The 26459-nt window shown below is 43.1% G+C and overlaps 1 protein-coding gene across 2 annotated transcripts in view; it reads right to left on the bottom strand.

The window, feature by feature from the left end:
• Positions 1 to 3144: 3144 nt before the first annotated feature.
• LOC121579479 (pyruvate carboxylase, mitochondrial-like) overlaps positions 3145 to 26459 on the bottom strand; it is an 87176-nt gene continuing 63861 nt past the window's right edge. For both annotated transcript variants that reach the window (XM_045224426.1, XM_045224425.1), the window contains exons 11-21: positions 16285 to 16429; positions 15713 to 15802; positions 15361 to 15582; positions 14492 to 14648; positions 14070 to 14310; positions 13639 to 13888; positions 9980 to 10224; positions 8934 to 9113; positions 6252 to 6500; positions 5966 to 6106; positions 3145 to 4167 (exon numbers count right to left, since the gene is read on the bottom strand). In XM_045224426.1, coding sequence (XP_045080361.1) covers positions 3916 to 4167; positions 5966 to 6106; positions 6252 to 6500; positions 8934 to 9113; positions 9980 to 10224; positions 13639 to 13888; positions 14070 to 14310; positions 14492 to 14648; positions 15361 to 15582; positions 15713 to 15802; positions 16285 to 16429 — 2172 coding nt within the window. In that variant the 3' untranslated portion in view covers positions 3145 to 3915. The remainder of the gene's footprint in view (positions 4168 to 5965; positions 6107 to 6251; positions 6501 to 8933; positions 9114 to 9979; positions 10225 to 13638; positions 13889 to 14069; positions 14311 to 14491; positions 14649 to 15360; positions 15583 to 15712; positions 15803 to 16284; positions 16430 to 26459) is intronic.

Here is a 26459-nt window from a genome sequence, read left to right as displayed (position 1 = left end):
TCTGCACCAAGGTGCCATTTTTCTTCTCTAATGAAACCTGGGCTTCATTTCATTAACAACAACAGACTAAACACTTTGAGGTGGTATTGGGCTAATGAATTGATATTTTTTAAAATGAAGAATACTGATGCCAGTTAAGTACTTGACCTCATTCTGTGGGAAGACAACCCTTCACTGTGTCCTTCACCGCCAGTGTTCTGTCGCACTGGTAGTGTACACTAGCCCCCGGTGAACCCCCCTGTCACAGCAAGCTCACAAGCTACTAATCAGCACAAATGAAGGGGATAATGACCAAACAAAACAGAGGGGAGAGGACCACCTATCATATTAGCTTTGTTACTAAGACGGAGAGCCCGAGCTGCACCTGTATAAACTAATTATGTCGCTGATATGTTCTGCAAAAGAGGGAGGAGGGCAGAGTGAGCCTAGCTGATGGAGAGAAGCCAGGGGGAAAAGGAGCAGACTGAGAGATGAGATGTCAGATACATTAGGACTGAATGGGGGGAAAGGGGGGGAACGACACTGAATCAAACATCTATGACAGACTGCCACAAAGGCATATTTCTCATATCAAGGAAGCACCGACTCTCATGATGAGGTATGATTATCTCTGGGGTAAACTCCCTCCTCCTTAAAAATATACTATTTGAAACACAGCCATTTCGCATGCACTTTACAACCCATCTACATCTAAGTGAGCAAGAAGGACTCCCCGTCTCTTCTGTCTAGTCATTCAGCCTCCTACATTGCCTCAGCTCCCACCGTCCCTGCACATCAAACCATCACATGGTCATGTTCAGCACCCACAGGTACCCTGGTGCAGACAGAGCCATCAATCAACGCCTGTAAACGACACACCACCACTTCTCCAAAAGAGCATATGGCAGCTCTCAGGCCCATCATCCATCACTGCAGTAATATCATAGACTAATAGTACGCTACTGAAACTGCGAGGCTGTGTAAACGCATGAATTGCAGACTTTAGAAAATATTAAGTGTAACTGGGTGCAACTATTGACTTAGAATGTCAAATTTATTAACATTGCGGCATGCGAACGAATGGACAAAAACACACAAGTTGTCCTCATATCTACCAATTTGTATCCATTAAGGGATTACTCTATTGGCAATCGATCAATGTGCTCCATCTGGTTTGGTGGATTAGGGCTGTTCCTGTGCGTTTCCATTAGAGTGGGTATTATCAACTATCAATCACCTGCCCTTTTCACCCCTATAAATTCATCTGTAAATGTATTATACCTTTCGACTCACAAATTGTCACAATTATTGAATTGTTTATGGAGAGGTGCTTATTTGTCTGCCATGTTGATTATTTCACGCTACTCTTCTTTAGAAGAATAGATTTACTTGAACTGAGCCTCACACTGTAGGTATCAGATGCACCACTACACACAAGCTCTATTATCAAAACATTAAAATGACAAAGAGCGAGGCAACTCTGTTTGTATGCCCTTTTAATTTATTTAAAAGTTGTCACATTAAAAAGAACATGAGGTTATATTGAATTAGTATTTCCATATCTTAAAACTGATGTTATTAAAAACAGACAAGACTTCAGACAAAAATGTCATGGAAGGATGAGATAACAAATGCCACATAAATCCCCATCCCCAGAAAGAGTCTAGAATACAAATGACATTGCCATTCCACATAACGGTAGTAATGTTAATGCTTACAAATACAGGTAACTGCCAAAATAACTGAAACACTTGAGTAAATGAGGGATACAAACTATATTAAAAGCAGGTGCTTCCACACAGGCGTGGTATTTGAGTTAATTAAGCAATTAACATCCCATCATGCTGGTGGGCAGGCCATTATTTTGGCTCCCATGGCTATGCCCCCATAGGATGACAATGACCCTATCCACAGGGCACGAGTGTTCACTGAATGGTTTGATGAGCATGAAAACGATGTAAACCATATGCCATGGCCGTCTCAGTCACCAGATCTCAAGCCAATTGTACATTTATGGAGATTCTGGAGTGGTGCCTGAGAAAGCGTATTCTGCCACCATCAACAAAACACAAAATGATGGAATTTCTCGTGGAAGAATGGTGTCGCATCCCTCCAACAGAGTTCCAGACACTTGTAGAATCTATGCCAAGGTACATTGAAGCTGTTCTGGCTCATGGTGGCACAACGCCCTATTAAGACACTTTATGTTAGTGTTTCGTTTATTTTGGCAGTTACCTGTACATCTACGTATAAAGCCCACTAATATTTGTTTTTCCTATATATAGTCTCCCCTTTGCCTTAAAAAACCGCACCCATGTTGCTCGTAAGTTAACATGCTAAATTGTTGTATTAGCAGGCTTAAGTCCTATGTTTCACATACAGGCATTATAAGAGTCTAAGAAACATCGAATTAATGGTTTGATACAACACCGTTTTTATTAAACAATTCTAAGAGAGGAGAAAATGTGACTAGTATTTTCATAGATCAATTTTTTTTTACTCATGACAACACAGTTTTTTGATGAGTCAAAATCTTAAACCAATCAATAACATTTCTCATTTTACTTTGTACTGCATTCCATAACCAACGCTGATGATCATCAACACACTCACCACAGATGTAAACAGTCACACTGAGTGGTTACCATGACAGTTGTGACAGAATGAGAATCTGTAAACATTTAATATCCCTCAAGCACACTCAGGCATTGACCAGCATGTACTGTAAGGTCATGCCATATACGGCAATAACATTCAAATATAGTCTAACTTTTACTCTCCACACTAAGAAAAACAATTTTAAATTGGCCCCAATTATTTTATTTAGGGGGAACAGCATACACTAAACAAACCCCTTAGTAATCTACTAGCACAGATGGGGCACATTAAACTACCCATACAATCTATACATCTAACCAGATTCCAGTCTGTCCCAATGAGTACCAGAACAAATATGTCCAGTTCAGTATGATTCATTTCTATGTTTGCCAAAATATCAAGTTGCCAAAATATCAAAAGACTATCAATATCAAGTATGTTTGCATTCATGTATAAAGCAAGGCAGTTGGTCAGAAAAAGAATGGTCTTTTAGGTTTCATGTCTAAAATAACAGTTTTGGTCAACTGAGCCACTTGTGCTTCAATAAGACATAAGCGCTTTTGAATGCAATGTTGAATAAGCTTGTTTAATTTTAAAACGGGTTGGGAAAAATGAGTGAAAGTAACGCAAATGATGAGTGAACACATGTATCGAGAGCAGATGCTTAAAACATCTTTAACCTGTCAACGTAGTGAGATGGAGGCTGGAAGGAAGAGTGAGGAACGGAACACTTATTATGCTTGAACAGCTATTTATATTTATCATTACATTTATAATTTTTCTGTTTAGACATATCAAATTATGAAAATCATGGTGGGTGATTCTCGTACAGGGATGGCCCAAAGTGTTCTGTGGAATTTAAAACATGACAACCAAGATGTTACATTACACTAAATACCTGAATGTTAACTGCTTATCAATTGCTTTCTACTTATTTATTGCATCATTCATTTTCATTGGCATAGCCTCAGCAATTTCACTCTTCAGGAAAGCGTTCGAGAATGACGTACATTGATGAACATTCAGATATTAATACGAAATCTTCCAGATTAGTTGGTTAATGATAGTACTTTTCAGTTTCTAAAGTGACAGTGGATTACCGTATATATCACACAAGTGCAAACATCATAGGAAGCTCTCCAACAAGAAAACAAACAAACAAACTAAACATTTGTTCATTCATTGATTAATCACACTATATATATATATATATATTTTCCTGAATTTCAAAAATATATCTCCCTCTTTTCTACAGTTAGACTTGTATTTTTGCATGTGCGACTGGAAGCGCGAAGGTTATGCTCATGTTGATGGTTCCTACTGGTGCCCTGTCCTGTCCTACTCTGTGATCTCCAGGATGAGGTCGTCTCCCTCCAGGCTGCTGTCGGCTTTGACGTAAATCTTGACCACGGTGCCGGAGAGGGGAGAGTTGACCACCATCTCCATCTTCATGGCACTGAGCACACACAGAGGCTGGCCCTTCTCCACCGTCTGGCCCTGCTTCACCTTCATCTCCACCACCTTCCCAGGCATGGGTGCCCCCACCTGGCCACGCACGTCCTTCAGCGCCTTGGGGTGGAAGTGCATCTCCTGGAGGGGAGGGGGGGGGTTACAGGGGGTAGAGAGAGGACGGGTTAGAGAGAGTACACTTGGTGAGCTTGCAGCAACACCCATGTACAGTGGGGAAAAAAGTATTTAGTCAGCCACCAATTGTGCAAGTTCTCCCACTTAAAAAGATGAGGCCTGTAATTTTAATCATAGGTACACGTCAACTATGACAGACAAAATGAGGAAAAAAAATACAGAAAATCACATTGTAGGATTTTTTATGAATGTATTTGCAAATTATGGTGGAAAATAAGTATTTGGTCAATAACAAAAGTTTCTCAATACTTTGTTATATACCCTTTGTTGGCAATGACACAGGTCAAACGTTTTCTGTAAGTCTTCACAAGGTTTTCACACACTGTCGCTGGTATTTTGGCCCATTCCTCCATGCAGATCTCCTCTAGAGCAGTGATGTTTTGGGGTTGTCGCTGGGCAACACGGACTTTCAACTCCCTCCAAAGATTTTCTATGGTGTTGAGATCTGGAGACTGGCTAGGCCACTCCAGGACCTTGAAATGCTTCTTACGAAGCCACTCCTTCGTTGCCCGGGCGGTGTGTTTGGGAGCATTGTCATGCTGAAAGACCCAGCCACGTTTCATCTTCAATGCCCTTGCTGATGGAAGGAGGTTTTCACTCAAAATCTCACGATACATGGCCCCATTCATTCTTTCCTTTACACGGATCAGTCGTCCTGGTCCCTTTGCAGAAAAACAGCCCCAAAGCATGATGTTTCCCCCATGCTTCACAGTAGGTATGGTGTTCTTTGGATGCAACTCAGTATTCTTTGTCCTCCAAACACGATCGAGTTGAGTTTTTACCAAAAAGTTCTATTTTGGTTTCATCTGACCATATGACATTCTCCCAATCCTCTTCTGGATCATCCAAATGCACTCTAGCAAACTTCAGACGGGCCTGGACATGTACTGGCTTAAGCAGGGGGACACGTCTGGCACTGCAGGATTTGAGTCCCTGGCGGCGTAGTGTGTTACTGATGGTAGGCTTTGTTACTTTGGTCCCAGCTCTCTGCAGGTCATTCACTAGGTCCCCGTGTGGTTCTGGGATTTTTGCTCACCGTTCTTGTGATCATTTTGACCCCACGGGGTGAGATCTTGCGTGGAGCCCCAGATCTAAAAAGATTATCAGTGGTCTTGTATGTCTTCCATTTCCTAATAATTGCTCCCACAGTTGATTTCTTCAAACCAAGCTGCTTACCTATTGCAGATTCAGTCTTCCCAGCCTGGTGCAGGTCTACAATTTTGTTTCTGGTGTCCTTTGACAGCTCTTTGGTCTTGGCCATAGTGGAGTTTGGAGTGTGACTGTTTGAGGTTGTGGACAGGTGTATTTTATACTGATAACAAGTTCAAACAGGTGCCATTAATACAGGTAACGAGTGGAGGACAGATGAGCCTCTTAAAGAAGAAGTTACAGGTCTGTGAGAGCCAGAAATCTTGCTTGTTTGTAGGTGACCAAATACTTATTTTCCACCATAATTTGCAAATAAATTCATTAAAAATTCTACAATGTGATTTTCTGGAAAAAAAATTCTCAATTTGTCTGTCATAGTTGACGTGTACCTATGATGAAAATTACAGGCCTCTCTCATCTTGTTAAGTGGGAGAACTTGCACAATTGGTGGCTGACTAAATACTTTTTCCCCCCACTGTATCTATTGGTGTGGATACGATATGCAACTATTGTTACTGGAATAGCTTGAACTTATGTGTTTTAAGCATTGAACGCAACTTTGTGTTAAGTGCTAATGTGAATGCATGTACTCTACCTTCATGGCCACAGTATCCTTGACCAGGACAGATCTGAGCGCTCCATTCAGCTCAAAGAACACCTCCCTCTGGCCAGCCTTGTTGAGATCTCCCAGGGCCAGGGCTTTGATGTGGAGGGTCTTCCCTCGCTCCAACTCCACCTGACAGACACAGGGACACACAGAAAGTGTGACCAGAGGAAAACAGAACATAGGCAAATATATTGCAATCAGTAAGTTCATTTAAAATGAATCACACTCCTCATCCACTTGAAGAATATGACTGAACACAAACGGTGAGACTGACCTCGAACTCCTCAGCGATCTTGGGTCCATCGAGGAACAGGCGTGTGTTGAGGCAGTCCACGGGGCCAAACTGATGGGTGAACTCCTTGAACTCCTGGAACACCTTGGGGTACATGGCTGCTGACATCACATCCTCAGGAGAGATGTCATCTCCGTGCGTCTCTCGCAGCTGTTTCTCTAGGGCCTGGAAGTCCATAGCGGGCAGAGAGGCACCAGGGCGGCCCTCCACACGTGGCATATTCTTCAGCACCTGGGGGCAGAAGTTAGAAGTCAGCCACTAACAGGCCAAAGGGAGCTAGAATGACAGGACGTCAGAGTTATTATAATAAGGGCCTGCTTTTTCACATCAAAGCAGGCCCTTAACTATACCACAGGCTACAAGCAGTGTTTGAACATTACAAGCAAACATGAGTGTAATAATGAACAGAGATAATGCTAGGCATCCGTCAGAAATTAGAAATAGCTGCTCCATAATGGCTGTTCCATTCCTTTGTTATACATGATGTATGCTAAGCAGATGGCCTTTTTATGTTTGAAATGATCTGCAAAATAAATTACACAAGTGCCACCATGCGTCCGATGGAAAGTAAAAGCAAGAGGAACTGCATTGTACACTGGTGATGTGAGGAACATATGTGGTCCTAGAAAACAACTGAGCTTCCGGAGAAATGTTTCTGGGTAATTGTGGAGATTCTTAGAGAAGGGGAAATAAATCATATTTCTTCAAATTTGAAACAGATAAAATGGTGTGAGATCTCCAAGGATACTAAAGGGAGAAAAACAGGCAAACTTTTCAAACAAAGTATTTCTATGACTTAAGGGGATCCTGTAGTGGGTTATAAAAACAGCCTTTTCTGAGCTCTATAAAAATACCTAATGTAATGTCAGTGGAACATAATAATATACTCTCAATGTTAAATCCATAGAGTACCAAACCTAATAATGCTTTAATACTGTCTGTGGGAATACAAATCCTGCCATTATGGTTGGCTGTGAAAAGGCAGATATACCCTGAACAAAAATATAAACGCAACAATCAACGATTTTATTGAGTTACAGTTCATAAGGAAATCAGTCAATTCAAATAAATTAATTAGGCCCTAATCTATGGATTTCACATGACTGGGAATACAGATATGCATCTGTTGGTCACAGACACCTTAAATAAATAAAATGTAGGGGCATGGATCAGAAAACCAGTCAGTATCTGGTGTGACCACCATTTGCCTCATGCATCTTGGGATAGACTTGATCAGGCTGTTGATTGTGGCCTGTGGAATGTTGTCCCACTCCTCTTTAAATGGCTGTGTGAAGTTGCTGGATATTGGCGGGAACTGGAACACGCTGTCGTGCACGTCGATCCAGAGCATCCCAAACATGCTCAATGGGTGACGTCTGGTGAGAACGCAGGCCATGGAAGACCTGGGAAATGTTCAGCTTCCAGGAATTGTGTACAGATTCTTGCACATGGGGCCGTGCATTATCATGCTGAAACATGGCGGCGGATTAAATGGCACGACAATGGGCCTCAGGATCTCATCATAGTATCTCTGTGCATTTAAATTGCCATCGATAATATGCAATTGTGTTCATTGTCTGTAGCTTATGCCTGCCCATACCATAACCCCACCACCACAGGGCACTCTGTTCACAATGTTGACATCAGCAAACCGTCTGCCCGGTACAGTTGAAACCATCATTCATCCGTGAAGAGCACACTTCTCCAGCGTGCCAGTAGCCATCGAAGGTGAGCATTTGCCCACTGAAGTCATTTATGATGGCGAACTGCAGTCCTGGTGAGGACGACGAGCACACAGATGAGCTTCCCTGAGACTGTTTCTGACAGTTTGTGAAGAAATTCTTCGGTTGTTCAAACCCACAGTTTCATCAGCTGTCTCGGTGGCTGATCTCAGACGATCCTGCAGGTGAAGAAGCCAGATGTGGAGGTCCTGGGCTGGCGTGGTTACACGTGGTCTGCAGTTGTGAGGCCGGTTGGACGTACCGCCAACCGGCCTCTAAAATGACATTGGAGGCGGCTTATGGTGGAGAAATTAACATTCAATTCTCTGGCAACAGCTCTGGTGGACATTCCTGCAGTAAGCATGGCAATTGCACGCTACCTCAAAACTTGAGACATCTCTGGCATTGTGTTGTGACAAAACTGCACATTTTACAGTGGCCTTTTATTGTCCCCGGCACAAGGTGCACCTGTGTAATGATCATGCAGTTTAATTAGCTTCTTGATATGCCACACCTGTAAGGTGGATGGATTATCTTGGCAAAGGAGAAATTCTCACTAACAGGGATGTAAACAAATTTGTGATCAACATTTGAGAGAAATAAGCTTTTTTGTGCATATGAAAAATGTCTGGGCTCTTTTATTTCGGCTCATGAAACAAGGGACCAACACTTTACATGTTGCATTTACATTTTTGTTCAGTGTAGAATACATGTTCTCCATACTCAGACCGTACCCATTCTACCCATTCCCAAGGGCAAGCTATTGATAAGTCAAAGAGCCGCAGCTGCCCAATGAGAGATGCAGATTTGGGATGCACTGTTTAATTGAAAGAATCATTCCAGCAACGTGTTAAAAACAATGTTGTTGGGCGCTGAAAAGAACTTGGGCCTAAAGGAAGTTAGACCTATTGGGAATTTGTGAAGTGTGTGGAGTGTGTTTTACCTTGGACCTGAAGGGCTCAGGGAAGCCTCCGTGTGGGATGCCAATATGACCCTGCAGGAACTCCACCACAGAGAGGGGGAAGGAGAGCTCATCAGCCCTCTCCTCCACCTCCGCCCTCGTCAGAGAGTTCTGCACCATGAACTGGGCCAGGTCGCCCACGATCTTAGAGGAGGGGGTCACCTGCAGGCAGGCAGACAGAGTGGGAAGAGTAGAGGTGGAGAGAGATGAAAGATTTTATCCTCAACATTACTGGTGCTACAGCCCATCTGTCATAGACTATTGTGTTTCACCATTGGAAATTCAATCTGGCGTGCAAATTGGAAGTGAACAGAAGTGTGGTGGAGTCAAGAAGGGAGACAGAGAGGGGACCTTTTTTTAGCAAAAACATTTTTTTGCAGCCAACTGACTGTAGGAACAGTGAGAAGACAAGACAACGGAAGGGGGTAGAATGAATAATGAAAGTGAAGTGAGCGTGTCCACTATTGAACAGACACTGATTCACTGTGCCTGTGATATGGACAATATGCGACAGCGAAAGAAAACGAAGGAGGAGAAGAACAGAAAGTCAACTATCTCTGATCATTTAATTAAGCCCTAGGAAATGAAAACCAGCAAGGCAAAACCAAACGCTAGAAGATGCCATTGATTGGAGAGATCAGACAGAAGCATGGAGAACAGAACAGATAAGCTTTGCTCAAAGCTCCTTGGTTGATCTGACTTTAGGCTGCAGCGAGATTAATGGCTGCACTTTCTGCCAACGTATTCCCATTTCGTTTTTATTTTATCTTTGAGACAGAAGAGCCTCCCTCCCACACATACGTAGTTGAGAGAGAGTGAAAGGAGGAAGGTGAGTTAACAAACTGAGTGGGCAATTCATTCTGAAGTTCTCTTCAAATCAGAAGAATACTTTTGTAAATCCGCCTTCAGAGCGATAATTATAAATCTGCAAAGACAATTTGTGAATCAGGAATGTGAGTTTTATCACTTAATTTGAATTGCTGAAAATGAGGCCAGTGTTAAGGACGCCAGGTGTCCGGTCGTCTCACCTTGATGATGTCACCCAGCAGCTTGTTGGCCTCTGTGTAGGACTTCTTCACCTCCTTGAACTTGTGTCCCAGGCCCATGCTGTGAGCCTGGAAGTGCAGGTTGGTGTACTGGCCCCCAGGGATCTCGTTCTCATACACGTCAGCATTGCCAGACTTCATAGTGGCTGTACAGTCAAACGGTGCATAGAGCCCGCGAGCAACCTCCCAGTACTCACTGTAGTCATAGACATTCTCCAGGGATATGCCTGTCAAAGAGAGGGCAGGAGAGAGAATAATGCCCCAGAGGTATCAGGGATAGATCTATAGGCATAAATACAATTTAATATTAACCATGTTAAACGTGTTGTGTTCATCTACTGTGTGGGTGGCATGCCAGAGAATACTTTAAAGTGTATCAGTGTGGTACTCGCGACTTAGGCGTTCACTGGCTTCCAAAGCAGGAACACTCAGTCAGTCAGTCAATGCACACCTCTGCTGCCAATACATTGAACACTCATTTAAACCTGATGTCCTATCATGTTGCTGTAATTACAATTAGCTCCATGCTTCACCTGGCAACAAACACACACAGGCCACAAATTCTCCCCAACCTATACATCTCAGAGACCACCGTATTTTAAGCTTTGATATCAATCTGAAGCTTCCCACTCCCTCATCCATACACATCTGTTGGCACATATCCATCAGCATGAGAGGAGGCAATTGAAAAGAAAGAACGTGAGGGAATGAGCGAGAGCTTGACATTGACCACATTTCCTGTCCCTCCGGACTAGAGCTGACTTAAAGATGATCTACACGCATCAAGGGAAAGAACAAGGGACCTTTGCCAGAGGGGAGCTCCCAATGCAGATGAAAGATGGATGATAGAAAGATTAAAGAAGTTAAGAGCTCAGAAGTAATTTAAGAGCAAGAGAATGTGGATGAGAAGAGGGGATGATGGTGAAAAAGAGCAAGACTAAATGAGGCACTTGAGGATTTTCTGTAAACAATTACCAATAGTTAGGATTAAGAAACAAGTCAATCCAATAAATATGAACAAATGGGACCAAGGCAGTAAAAAATGAGGGTTAAGTGCCTTGCTCAAGGGCACCGACAGATTTTTCACCTCGTCGGCTCGGGTATTCGAACCAGCGACCTTTCGTAGCAGACCAGAGAGCGCTTAGACAAGTAAGAGAGAGTACTAGTGGGAAGAACTACAAATTAGAGCAGTTTTATCATCCTGAATACCCAAAGTAGTATTTGGAATGAATCTGGAAGTTATTTTACAATAAATGGATAGAAACTGTACTGCACATACTGCACTATGGCGCAACATTTCAAAGGGAGAAGGGAATAAGACTACATTTGCTTGACATTTCAATTACCCAGGCAGCCTTCTACTCCGTGAGAAGGAGCAGGAGAGAGAGAGAGATTGGTAGACGTCACGGAAATAAACCAAATCAACAAAGAAAATAACATGTCTTTTTCTCAGAATTTGAGCATTCTGATGGGTTTAAAACTGCTCAACGAGAGCACAATCATATACACACTCTAACAGGAAATCTAGTTGTGCTTTGGTGTCCTTGAACAGTAATTATCGTAATGAGAGAATTTGGAGACCATAGAGGCACGTGTTTTGAAATGGAAAATTGGAATAAGCTAAAGAAAGATGCTAAATTGCACCTCTAGGCCGTCTACGCTTTCATCGACTCGCATCCAACAAAACAATTTCTGGGTTATAATCATTTTGAAAACTACTCAATTTCACACCATGGATTGTCTTTAGAATAATCTCGCAGAGTCCTGCCACATTTCATTTTCTAAAGAGGACATTTCCTTTAATAAAAACTAGATAACGGGATCAGAATGAGAAACAATGAACTGGCTGTTAAGTGCTCACTTGTGCTCAGGTAGCGTAATATTCCCCAATAGTATGCCAGTACATGGTCAAGTCATTTCAGAGCAGCTGCTACCTCCATTCTCCTCATGACTAATTAATTATTGATGGAGTCTCATATTCTCAAGTGTTGTTCAATTCTAAACAAACAGCAACTCCATTATTTCATTTGCTGCCACTATGTTTCAGGTGGCCTACGATAAGGCTCTAATTAAGGGTTTACAAGCAGCTAATCAAAGCCTGATTCATTGTGTACAAAATAGAGTTATTAAGCCATTTTATGGCTGTTGTAGGAGGGATTAAGATGCTCATCAATTGTGAGAATATTCCAGAGGGTTTCTTAGTACATCTTCTACTCTTTGTTCATCTAACCAATATGAATGAAAGAACAGCCCTTCAACCTTGTCCTCCATCTTTCATGAATCAAAGCACACTGTAACCGTCAGAGTCATGAGTGGTGGCAGGGTGATAACACTAGCCTGCTGTTGAATGGTTCCCTCCTAAATAACAACTCCACACAGGGGCAAAGATCTGGCCTCACAGCCGTTCCCCTAGCAACACGGCTAGCTGCAGCCAGGAAAACTTGGTTCTGACCACATTCCTGTTCCCACGCAGAGACAGCTTTACGGAGCCTTGCAGGCCAGGTCATTACAGTGGGTTAAGACTCGTCTGCTGCAGTAATGTCTCAATTAACTGAAGGTCGCGGGGTTGTCTGTGAGCTGTGAAATGATGGACATGCGCAGCGACCTTCCTTGTGCCTTTTCTTCCTGCCTTTTCCTCTAGTTCGCGCTCCCTGTTGCCCTCTCTCTCGCCACAACAAACATACTTCATTTTCCCCTTCTTACATTACTGTCTGCACATGTACTGCATCGTCTCCCATGTGTACCATATTCTCTAGGTTATATCCATTAAGGTTGTCTTTGTTTTTTCCGCAACTGCTGAGGTGAAGGGGTTAAGCAGAGTGAAGATGCACTAAGCATCAGCAGAATTCTATTTTCACTAGGATGTTGCAGTCGGTTCTACATTGTGGTGGAAAAAGTACACAATTGTCATACTTGAGTAAATGTAAAAGATACCTTATTAGAAAATGACTCAAGTACAAGTGAAAGTCACCCAGTAAAATCCTACTTGAGTAAAAGTCTAAAAGTATTTGGTTTTAAACATACTTAAGTATCAAAAGTAAATGTAATTACTTAAATATGCTTAAGTATCAAAAGTTAAACTAAAAGTATAAATCATTTCAGATTCCTTATCTTAAGCAAACCAGACGGCACCATTTTATTTTTACGGTGGTGTAAAATACTAGTACTTTACACCACTGGTTCAACAAACAAATGTTAAAGTGTTATTCAGAGCCATCTAGGCAGAGTAACCTTGGTCACAAACAGAAATGTAATCTTTAAAAGCAGTTGAGGATGTCATATTCAGATCGAGGCGGCAAACAATTTCTACAGCCATATAAAGCTCAAGTCAGAAGCATAATATTGGCGCTCTTACAGTTGGTTTTCCTTGCCATTGTTAAATATAGCATGGTTTCATGGGGCTTAAGGTCTCAGTCTTTTACCTTGTTAAATGCTCCGACATACCAACATATTAATGAAAAAGCTATCAGTGGTTCACTGCTTCCCCACTGTGTGTGTGTGTGTGTGTGTGTGTGTGTGTACAACTGGTTTGCCATAGAAGAGCTTGGCCAGCAGGTCTATATGTGCTCTTGATTGGTTGGCAGCTCTATATGTGTTTTTGATTGTTCAGCTCACTATATTTCTATTAGCTGGCAGCTCACCTGTGTTGAATTTGGTTCCCTTGGTGCAGGCGACAATGGCTCCCATGCTGGGCTGTGATGTCATCCCAGCCATGGAGTCCACAGCAACGTCTACGATGTCGGCCCCGGCCTCGGCACACGCCAGCATGGAGGCCACGCCGGCGCCTGCCGTATCATGGGTGTGGATGTGGATGGGCATGTCAGGGAAACGGTCCCTCAGAGCACCAATCAGCATCCGGCTAGACTCAGGCTTCAGCAGCCCTGCCATGTCCTACAGGAAGAGAGAGGAGTCAACAACATGACACACTTAGAGTCCTTTCATTTTAGCTATTTATGTCTGACTTGCTGACTTCAAGTTTCTGTTAATAGCGGAATATAAATAAAACATGTCATTGGTTGAGATAAACCACATGACTGGGTTTGATGACAGAGCAGGTTCAGTACCACTCTACCTTGATGTTCAGTATGTGTGTTCCAGCTCTGACCAGCTCATCAGCCAGTTTCAGGTAGTACTCCAGAGAGTACTTCTGCCTCATGGGGTCAGACACGTCTCCTGTGTAGGAGATGGAGGCCTCCACCACGCCCCCTGCAGCCCCAGCAGCCTCCATACCCAACATCAGGTTAGGCAGGTAGTTCAGAGAGTCAAAAACACGGAAGATGTCCATGCCGTTCTCCTTAGCCACCTCACAGAACCTGGTCAGAACCATTGAAAGATGGATGAGTACATGCTTCAAGTGAAGAGCCCTTGGGTTTAAGGGTGATACTTTCAAGAAATACTATGCAGACGATGACCCTCAAACTGTGAGGGCTGGGGTTGAGACTATATGTGTTCTGGTTGGAATAGGGGTGTCTGATCCAGGGAAGAGGTACTGACTTGAACACAGCGTTGTCGGGGTAGTTGGTGTAGCCCACAGCGTTAGCTCCTCTCAGTAGCATCTGGAAGGGCACGTTGGGCAGCAGAGCTCTCAACTCCTGCAGTCGTTTCCATGGACACTCACACAGGAAACGCATCGCCACATCAAAGGTGGCACCTACTCAGAAGAGGAACGATCAATAACTGCCATAGCAACAGACTCCATTAACGATAAAGTCCATAAACCTAGTGAGTAAATGGACAGATTCCCTGAATAGACTAAATCTCTCCTAGTCCTCCAGAGACGGACAGACTTCCTCCGTAGTCTGATGTCCAGCTCCCTCAACATCAACATGTTTTTGGACACCGTCACAGTAGATTTGCTTCTAAGGGTGCTAAGACTATCTTCTGCGGCTTAGTTTGTAAAAAGTGCTATCCAAATAAAACATGGATTTCATATGTCACTTTGCTAGAGATGAAGAGAGACAGAGCGTTTCTTCAGTCTTTACTTAGAAATGTACCGCCAGTCTGCCCATATCAACTTCAAAAGTGAGCCCCCCTTTTCTTCAGACTTGAAGAGAGGAGAGCCCACTCCTGAATAACCCAGATACAGTCCAGTCGACTCACTTGTGCTGCTCAATGATGTGAACCTGGCCCTGGGGCGGTGTCATATTTTCCTTTACCCTAGCAGTTGATTCTATTTGACCTTTCAACTGAAACTGTGACCTTTGAAAACATAACGTCTATAATGATGCCACTGAAACATAGGCAGGCGGCAGAGTCGGCCCAGAGCAAAGCACAAAGCGCAGATGAAGATCGAGAGAAGGGTGATTGTAGAACTAAATGAGAATGAGCATAAAGTGAGTACTGGCTACAAGAGATTTCCTCACCTCCCCAGTTCTCCACGCTAAAGAGATTGCTGAAGTTATGGGCCACGAAGGGAGCGATCCGTTTGAGATCGTGGGTGCGGACGCGGGTGGCCAGGAGAGACTGGTGGGCATCTCTGAAGGTGGTGTCCATGAGCAGCAGACCCTTGTGGGCACGCACCGCCTTGGCAAAGCCCTCTGGACCCTCCTTCAACAGGACGTCACGGAACCCAACCGGAGGCTCACCTAATCCACATCAATGCATGCAGCTTTCACTATGTTGTACTTACTAAATCAAGACTAAATTGACTGCTACAAGAAGAAAACTGATGTTTTACAGGAAGCTGGTAGGATGTTGTGTAGGTTGGAGTCTTACCCAGAGGAATGGGTGGGATCACAGGATCGATAGAGGAGGGCTTGGCCTTCACTGGGATGGGAGTGGTGGGGCCGTTTACCATCACATGACCTGAAACCAGATAGCAGGAGTGGATCAGAAAACCAGAGTTGGCCATCGTAGGCATTTCAAACCTACCAATATCATTATATGTGAGAAAAGCATACTACACTCCAGATAGCATATCTTCAAGTAAAATAATGACTCATAGCAAACGGATGACGTCAGAGACTTCAATAGAGTCAAGGAAATGATGTACAATACAATACAATACACTCCATGGGTAGGCGATGCTTGAAGAAACAGTTGTGCCGTCAACAGGCTTTAGTTCCAGCCAGGCATGAATTCAACTAACTATCTCACCTCTTGATCTAGGGAGGGGAGCTTTAATTGTTTAATGAATCAAGAGTATCATTAGCTGCACTTCAGATTACTGAGTAAGTGATGTCTACATTTCAAATATAATAACCTATACACACACACAAAGAAACATAGAATTCTGAAACAAACAATGGTTTTAAATGGAGTACAAGCAGAGTTGAAGACAATTTTACCCAGGTAGTGCAGCAGCTTCTGGGCTCGGTTCTGGACCGGCTTGAGGTTGAAGAGCTCCTGGTTCTCATCTATGAACTGGGTGTCAACGGTGCCATACAGGAACTGATCGTTACTCAGAACATTCTGGAGGAAGGGGATGTTGGTCTGTGCAGAGAAAATAAGGAGGGGGGAGAAATGGAGGAAAGAGGGAGAGATAGCTGTTCAAATGACATAACGGTTGAGAAGACAGTCTGCATGATACATAACACCAGGGACCAAGAGAGAGCAGTGCCTTAAAATGCAAAAACATTACTCAAGTGCAAATGGTCTTGGAGGGCTGTGAGGTCATTCTGTGGTCAGTCCCAAATCAAATGACTTATAAACACTCAATTCCGCCACACTGAGTCCCATCCTCTGTGAGCACTATCAGGCCAAAACACACAGTGCAGAATACACAATGTGATCAGTGAGCAAAACAATCCCAGAATCCCAGCTAATCCTCAACATATTCTATGCATATTCCCCAGGCCCTGCTGCACATTTGTCTCAGGTGCACTGAGGTACACAGAGTGAGAAGCCAAAGCCAGTGAGAGTGAAGAAATGAGACAGAGAGAGCGAGTGAGAATAGAAATGAGTGGGATAGTATAGCCTACTGCTCAAGTCTCAAGATCTTAGTCCATCTCTACCACACAATACAAAACAGCATATAGCCTAGTAAGCCTACACAGAGCCAGAGCTCTGACCCAGATTCCTCTACATGTACTGTAGACTTAATTACAGGGCCCGTATCCACAAAGCATCTCAGAGTAGAAAATTGGTGCTGAGAATTTAGACATTTTACTCCTACTCTTACGGTTATAAATAAAAAAGGTATGCATAAGACTCTTTAGTCATAATTAGGGTTGCAAAGGGAGGGTATTTTACTGGAAACGTTCTAAGTTTACCAGTAAACTACCTGCATTTTGGTAACTTAAGGATTTTTTGTAACTTCACTTTTGGGCACTTCAGATTATTAAGTGTCTGTAATTATCTCTGGATCTCTGTGTGGCCTTATCACGTGTAAAATATATAAAATAATCAAATAAGATGATTTTAAAATAAAATAAATAGAATGACAGCTGTAAAACAAACCTAATTACACAGAGTGTACAAAACATTAGAACACCTTCCTAATATTGAGTTGCATCCCCGTTTGCCCTCAGAACAGCCTCAATTCATTTTTTTACATTTGTACATTTTTAGTCATTTAGCAGACGCTCTTATCCAGAGCGACTTACAGTTAGTGCATACATTTTTTTTTTCATACTGGCCCCCTGTGGGAATCAAACCCACAACCCTGGCGTTGCAAACGCCATGCTCTACCAACTGAGCTACATCCCTGCCGGCCATTCCCTCCCCTACCCTGGACGACGCTGGGCCAATTGTGCGCCGCCCCATGGGTCTCCCGGTCGCGGCCAGCTACGACAGAGCCTGGATTCGAACCAGGATCTCTAGTGGCACAGCTAGCACTGCGATGCAGTGCCTTAGACCACTGCGCCACTCGGGGCGTCGGGGCATGGACTCCACAGGGATGCTGGCCCATGTTGACTCCAATGCTTCCCACAGTTGTGTCAAGTTGGCTGGATGTCCTTTGGGTGATGGACCATTCTTGATACACACAAGAAACTGTTGAGCGTGAAAAACCCTGCAGTGTCGCAATTCTTGACAGTCAAACCGGTGCGCCTGGCACCTACTACCATACCCCGCTCAAAGGCAGTTCAATCTTTTGTCTTGCCCATTCAGCCTGAATGGCACACATACACAATTAATGTTTCAATTGTCTCAAGGCTTAAAAAAATCCTTCTTTAACCGGTCTCCTCCCCTTCATCTACACTGCTTGAAGTGGATTTAACAAGTGACATCATTAAGGGATCATAGCGATCGCCTTGATTCACCTGGCCAATCTGTCATGGAAGAAGCAGGTGTTCCTAATGTTTCATGTACTCAGTGTATAAACCATCAATTTAGTGAATACCATAGGTGTTTAATGAGGGTTTCAGCATGAAATATCCTTTATATTTTTTTACACACTTATTTTACCATGTCAATATGTCTCGGTTGTAAATGTTTTGGCGCCAAACTGGTGGCAGTTGTGAAAAGTAAATAGCTGCAGAGTTAATTGAAAATAATCTCATTGTTAATTAGATGCTTTTTTTCATTAATTAGGCTATTTTCTTTTGAAACATCTGGTCCATGCACTATAAACTCAGACAATAATATGATATAATAAAAAATATATATAAAATATGGACACGCCCCTTGACTTTTGTTGTGTTATAGCCTGAATTAAAAAATTGATTAAATTAAGATTTTTAGTCACCGACCTACACACAATGTGAAAGTGGAATTATGTTTTTCAAACTTTTTACAAATTAATAAATGAAAAAAGTTGAAATGTCTTGAGTCAATAACTATTCAACCCCTTTGTTATGACAAGCCTAAATAAGTTCAGGAGTAAAAAAAAAATTGCTAGCTAACCAACAACTCTAACGATGTATTTGAGAGACAAAAAGTGCTCATTGTACAAATATATTTATGTCGGTCAATAAACATTGAGACAAAATATAGTTTACATAATGTCAACAGTCTAAGCCAAACACGTCTGTTTTGCCCCATTGTTGCGCACGCGTCAGTTTTGTTGCTAAACAACCCATCTATGTTAACTCTGATTGTGTCCGATGAAACAGATCTTTCAAACGTTTTATGCAACATTAACGGCAAGTGACTTGACGCGAGGCCTACTGTGCCAAAGCGATTTAGAGTTGTTAAACGGGAGTGGCGAGTGTGTTGATATAACGGTAATATCAACATTCCTCTTAATAACTAACAGAATTGGTTAGAAAAAGGCTATGCATGCCAACATATTAGCCAAGAATTAAGATGTGTCTAATCAGAGCCGGACCGGAGCCTGTCTGCCCACACTCGATGCGTGCTCCCCCCGCAGCTCACCAGCTGATGTACACTGAAAAATATAAAATGCAACATGTAAAGTGTTGGTCCCATGTTTCATGAGCTGAAATAAAAAGATCCCAGAAATGTACCATACACACACATATTTTTTTGTTGGTCAAATTCTGTGCACAAATTGGTTTATATCCCTGTTAGTGAACATTTCTCATTTGCCAAGATGTTCCATCCACCTGACAGGTGTGCCATATCAAGATACTGATCAAACAGCATGATCATTACACAGGTGCACCTTGTGCTTGGGACAATAAACGTTTTTTCACAACACAATGTCACAGATGTCTTAAGTTTTGAGGGAGTGTGCAAATGGTATGCTGACTGCAGGAATGTCCACCAGAGCGGTTTCCAGAGAATTTAATGTTAATTTCTCTACCATAAGCTGCCTATCGTTTTAGAGAATTTGGCAGTACGTCCAAACGGCTTCACAACCACAGACCATGCCAGCCCAGGACCTCCACATCCGGCTTCATCACCTGCGGGATGGTCTGAAACCAGCCCCCGGAACAGCTGATGAAACGTAGAATGTCTCAGGGAAGCTCATCTGTGTGCTCGTCGTCCTCACAAGGGTCTTGAAAATGTCCCAGTTCTTCATTGGCCTGCTTAGGTCACCAGACATGTCACCCATTGAGCATGTTTGGGATGCTCTGGATCAACGTGTACGACAGCATGTTCCAGTTCCTGCCAATATCCAGCAACTTCACACAGTCATTGAAGAGGAGTGGGACAACATTCCAGAGACCACAATCAACAGCCTGATCAACTCTATGAGAAGGAGATGTCGCGCTGCATGAGGCAAAATGGTGGTCACACCAGATACTGACTGGTTTTCTGATCCACGTCCCTACCTTTTATTTAAGGTATCTGTGATCAACAGATGCACATCTGTATTCCCAGTCATGTGAAATCCATAGATTAGGGACTAATGAATTTATTTAAATTGACTGATTTTCTTGTATGAACTGTAACACAGTAAAACCGTTGAAATTGTTGCGTTTATATTTTTGCTCAGTGTATACAGTTCATTCGGAAAGTATTCAGACCCCTTGACTTTTTCCACATTTTGTTACATTCAGACCCCCCCTCCCCCCCTAAAAAAACTTTGAGTACAATGCATCTGGGAAACGCTTCAAGGCCTCTTCTTTGGACCGAGTGATCAATTATGCATCCATGATACCGCTTCCAAATGAGCCATTGATGATTAAGAGAAAGGCACAAAAATATCAGGGCAGTTTGCTTCAAAATATTGACCAATTTGTCAACTGGCAAAAGTTCTGACAGTGCTGTGAAGATTGCCAGCCCCAGCGGGTTTATTCTGCACTCTGACAGTACTGTTCTGTAAGGTTCAGAGTGCCAAGCGCTGCTGTCCATGGTCTAGAAAATATCCTTTGCCATGGGCCGTGCATCCGCCATTGTCCAGACTGAATAGCTATGGATTAAAGCAAATTCCATTTCCCCCTGCAGCTTCACCAGGTAAATCATTTCACAAATTTCCTGCAGATAGATTAGATTCACACATTTTTCATCTACAGTGAGGGAAAAAAGTATTTGATCCCCTGCTGATTTTGTACGTTTGCCCACTGACAAAGACATGATCAGTCTATAATTTTAATGGTAGGTTTATTTGAACAGTGAGAGACAGAATAAATAAAAAAAATCCAGAAAAAAGCATGTCAAAAATGTTATACATTTATTTGCATTTTAATGAGGGAAATAAGTATTTGACCCCTCTGCAAAACATTACTTAGTACTTGATGGCAAACCCCTTGTTGGCAATCACAGAGGTCAGATGTTTCTTGTAGTTGGCCACCAGGTTTGCACACATCTCAGGAGGGATTTTGTTCCACTCCTCTTTGCAGATCTTCTCCAAGTCATTAAGGTTTTGAGGCTGACGTTTGGCAACTCGAACCTTCAGCTCCCTCCACAGATTTTCTATGGGATTAAGGTCTGGAGACTGGCTAGGCCACTCCAGGACCTTAATGTGCTTCTTCTTGAGCCACTCCTTTGTTGCCTTGGCCGTGTGTTTTGGGTCATTGTCATGCTGGAATACCCATCCACGACCCATTTTCAATGCCCTAGCTGAAGGAAAGAGGTTCTCACCCAAGATTTGACGGTACATGGTCCCGTCCATCGTCCCTTTCATGCGGTGAAGTTGTCCTGTCCCCTTAGCAGAAAAACACCCCCAAAGCATAATGTTTCCACCTCCATGTTTGACGGTGGGGATGGTGTTCTTGGGGTCATAGGCAGCATTCCTCCTCCTCCAAACACGGTGAGTTGAGTTGATGCCAAAGAGCTCAATTTTGGTCTCATCTGACCACAACACTTTCACCCAGTTCTCCTCTGAATCATTCAGATGTTCATTGGCAAACTTCAGACAGGCCTGTATATGTGCTTTGTTGAGCAGGGGGACCTTGCGGGCGCTGCAGGATTTCAGTCCTTCACGGCGTAGTGTGTTACCAATTGTTTTCTTGGTGACTATGATCCCAGCTGCCTTGAGATCATTGACAAGAACCTCCCGTGTAGTTCTGGGCTGATTCCTCACTGTTCTCATGATCATTGCAACTCCACGAGGTGAGATCTTGCATGGAGCCCCAGGCCGAGGGAGATTGACAGGTCTTTTGTGTTTCTTCCATTTGCGAATAATCGCACCAACTGTTGTCACCTTCTCATCAAGCTGCTTGGCGATGGTCTTGTAGCCCATTCCAGCCTTGTGTAGGTCTACAATCTTGTCCCTGACATCCTTGGAGAGCTCTTTGGTCTTGGCCATGGTGGAGAGTTAGGAATCTGATTGATTGATTGCTTCTGTGGACAGGTGTCTTTTATATAGGTAACAAACTGAGATTAGGAGCACTCCCTTTAAGAGTGTGCTCCTAATCTCAGCTCGTTACCTTTATAAAAGACACCTGGGAGCCAGAAATCTTTCTGATTGAGAGGGGGTCAAATACTTATTTCCCCTCATTAAAATGCAACTCAATTTATAACATTTTTGACATGCGTTTTTCTGGATTTTTTTGTTGTTATTTTGTCTCTCACAGTTCAAATAAACCTACCATTAAAATGATAGACTGATCATTTCTTTGTCAGTGGGCAAACGTACAAAATGAGAGTTAGGTCTTTGTAATGAAAGATGCATGTCACATCTTCACATACACCACAGAGTAAATAAGAAACGCTCAAGAAAATCAGTAGACTAAATAATCATTATGTTTGTTTGTGTCAGCAGGCCAGCGTTACCAAGCTTTCATTGGCAGGGTCTACAGACAATCACGGACCACAAAAGGAAAACCAGCCACGTCGCCGACATCTCGCTTCCAGACAAGCTAAACACCTTCTTCGCCCGCTTTGAGGATAACATAGTGCCACCGACGAGGCCCACTACCAAGGACTGTGGCCTCTCCTTCTCCATGGACGACGTGATTAAGACATTTAAGCATGTTAACCCCCGCAAGGCTGCCGGCCCAGACGGCATCCCTAGCCGCGTCCTCAGAGCATGCGCAGACAGGCTGGCTGGTGTGTTTACGGACATATACAATCTCTCCCTTTCCCAGTGTGCTGTTCCCACATGCTTCAAGATGGCCACCATTATTCCTGTACCCAAGAAAGCAAAGGTAACTGAACTAAATGACTATCGCCCCGTAGCACTCACCTATGTCATCATGAAGTGCTTTGAGCGACTAGTCAAGGATCATATCATCTCTACCTTACCTGTCACCCTAGACCCACTTCAATTTGCTTACCGCCCCAATAGATCCACAGCCGATGCAATCACCATCACACTGCCCTATCCCATCTGGACAAGAGGAATACCTATGTAAGAATGCGGTTCGTTGACTATAGCTCAGCATTCAACACAATAGTACCCTCCAAGCTCATCATTAAGCTCGAGGCCCTGGGTCTGAACTCCGCCCTGTGCAACTGGGTCCTGGACTTCCTGACGGGCCGCCCCCAGGTGGTGAAGGTAGGAAACAACATTTCCACTTCGCTGATCCTCAACACTGGGGCCCCACAAGGGTGCATGCTCAGCCCTCTCCTGTACTCCCTGTTCACCCATGACTGCGTGGTCAAGCACGCCTCCAACTCAATCATCAAGTTTGCAGATGACACAACAGTAGTAGGCTTGATTACCAATAATGACGAGACCGCCTACAGGGAGGAGGTGAGGGCACTGGGAGTGTGGTGCCAGGAAAATAACCTCTCACTTAACGTCAACAAAACAAAGGAGATGATCGTGGACTTCAGGAAACAGCAGAGGGAGTACCCCCCTATCCACATCGACGGGACCGCAGTGGAGAAGTTGGAAAGCTTCAAGTTCCTTGGCGTACACATCACTGACAAACTGAAATTGTCCACCCACGCAGACAGTGTGGTGAAGAAGGTGCAACAGAGCTTCTTCAACCTCAGGAGGCTGAAGAAATGTGGCTTGGCACCTAAAACCCTCAAACTTTTACAGATGCACAATTGAGAGCATCCTGTCGGGCTGTATCACCCTCTGGTACGGCAACTGCACCACCCACAACCGCAGGGCTCTCCAGAGGGTGGTGCGGTCTGCCGAACGCATTACCGGGGGCAAACTACCCGCCCTCCAAGACACCTACAGCACACGATGTCACAGGAAGGCCAACAAAAATCATCAAGGACATCAACCACCCGAGCCATTGCCTGTTCACTCCGCTATCATCCAGAAGGCGAGGTCAGTACAGGTGCATCAAAGCTGGAACCGAGAGAATGAAAAACAGCTTCTATCTCAAGGCCATCAGACTGTTAAATAGCCATCACTAGCACATTAGAGGCTGCTGCTGCCTATTGAAATCACTGGCCACTTTAAGAAATGGAACACTAGTCACTTTAATAATGTTTACATATCTTGCACTACTCATCTCATATGTATATACTGTATTCTATTATATAATATTCTACTGTATCCTAGTCCATGCCGCTCTGTCATTGCTTGTCCATATATGTATATATTCTTAAATTCCATTCTTTACTAGATTTGTGTGTATTGGGTATATGTTGTGAAATTGTTAGATATTACTTGTTAGATATTACTGCACTGTCGGAGCTAGAAGCACAAGCATTTCGCTACACCCGCAATAACATCTGCTAAACACGTGTATGTGACAAATAACATTTTATTTGATGCATGCAACAGTTTCACTGTTCCAAGTCCTCATATATATATATATATATATATATATATATATATATATATATATATATATATCCCCAGGTTATGTCTGGCTGAGGTTGAGTCACTCTCCTCCTCACCTAAAAACCCACAGCTAGCCAGAGTTGAATAAAAACAAGGATGAGAGGAACCATTGGGAGGAGGAGGAGGAAGAGCGGGCTAAGCCTCCCCTCCTCTCCTTTGTCTCGTTCCCTCAAACTGAGGGTAAAAAGCCATGCTGTCAGATTCAGCCATAGCGCTGGTGTTAACCTGTATTAACTTTAATCTCTTCTGTTTGGGTTGATAATCATCCTGTAGTCCTCTGTGTTTCTCTTTATCATCCGTATTGATTCTTTGGAATGCCATACCGTACAGCCCCAGACCACTGCATGGAAAACAAGCAAGTATTACAAATCTTCTTTATTCACGCCAAAAACTGCTGAACAATCAGATACTCCCCACCCCCTCGACCACAACTTAACATTCAAGGCACATTGGGGAACATTGCGATCAACTTGTTAAATAATTGATTACTTTTAATACAAATTAATCAAATGTTGAATAATTGATAAGAGGAGAATGGCTTACCAAGAAAAACTTCAGAAAGTACTCATTTAAGGCAGAAAGGAGTTTGAGCACTCAACAAAAAAGGCAGAGATGTATTTTAGCTCACTTTAATCCATTGTTCAGGATGAGTACAGCTGGCTGATGTTTTGTTGACTGATGTTTCGTCGTCAAGCTGACGTCTTCCTCAGATTGACCTGACCATTGCACTTAGCTCCTATTTATAGCCTAGTGGCCTATTGAAAACACAAATGTAAGCAAATAAATATAATAAATAGAGGTGAGCAGCAATGAACGGAGTTCACAGGATGACAGTGAAAGGTACAGTGCAGCCATATTTGAATGCAGCAACAATTATTTCTCAAAACCATTTATCCTGTTAGTGACTTTACCCCTACCTATATGTACATATCTACTCAATTACCTCGTACCCCTGCACATCGACTCGGTACTGGTACCCTGTGTATATAGCCAAGTTATCAGTACTCATTGAGTATTTATTCCTCATGTTATTTTTCTATTATTTTTCAATTTCTCTCTGCATCGTTAGGAAGGGCCCGTAATTTCATTGTTAGTCTACACCTGTAGTTTACGATGCATGTGACAAATTTGATTTGATTTTAAAGACTGATGTAATGAGTCTAGATGCGGTGGTCCGTGGATAAACTAACAAGGAGTTGAACATATGTCTGAAAACAAACTAGTCGCCAGTTATTGTTGCTCGTGGTATAATCACGTCTAACCAGTTTACTAATGTAGCCTGTGTGCCCATGAGCTCCCGAGTCCAGCTGCATTTCAGTCAGTAGCCATCCTTCTAAATGCGGTGGTCACTGGATAAACTAGCTATGAAGCCTTTTGAAGAAAGTTTTACACTTGCCACAGAGCTAGTCTTTATTTATGCCCATTCAGCATTGTTCACACGCTCTTAAAACTGCAATATGTAACTTTGAGCGACCTGACCAAATTCACATAGAAACGCTAGATAGCAACTTCCTTCTCACTGCACGCAGACACATAAAAATGGTCTCCATGAGTTCATCGGACTCTGGGGAAGTAGATACAATTAATTGACAAAATCCTGAAGTATCCCTTTAAGCCTTAGCCTCACCCATCTCTTTAAGGATTCACATGTGGATACATGTCTGTCTATGGCCTTGTGCTAAACCAAGTGAGAGTGAAAGTGGTGAAAGTAGAAGCCTACAATAAGGAATAACTCCAGGTAAAAAATATACTTCTAGTTCACGCTGATGAGCTACGGCGTCATGTTATCTTCGTCTTTTAATTTTAAGTGAACGGTCATTGAAGTTGGTGGTTACTACTGGTTTCAGATCCGAGGCGAGAGATGTTTTGGGTTTTGTAAGGGCTCGGAGTGATGTTACACACCCAAGAACCCTCAAATCACCTGACAGATATAAATGACTTCATCGGATATGCAATAACTCAGCATCTCCCAAATACTGA

The sequence above is a fragment of the Coregonus clupeaformis genome, chromosome 13, assembly GCF_020615455.1.
Source record: "Coregonus clupeaformis isolate EN_2021a chromosome 13, ASM2061545v1, whole genome shotgun sequence".
Taxonomy (NCBI): domain Eukaryota; kingdom Metazoa; phylum Chordata; class Actinopteri; order Salmoniformes; family Salmonidae; genus Coregonus; species Coregonus clupeaformis.
The sequence above is the reverse complement of the archived record's forward strand: the minus strand, read 5'-3'. Positions and strand labels throughout refer to the sequence as shown.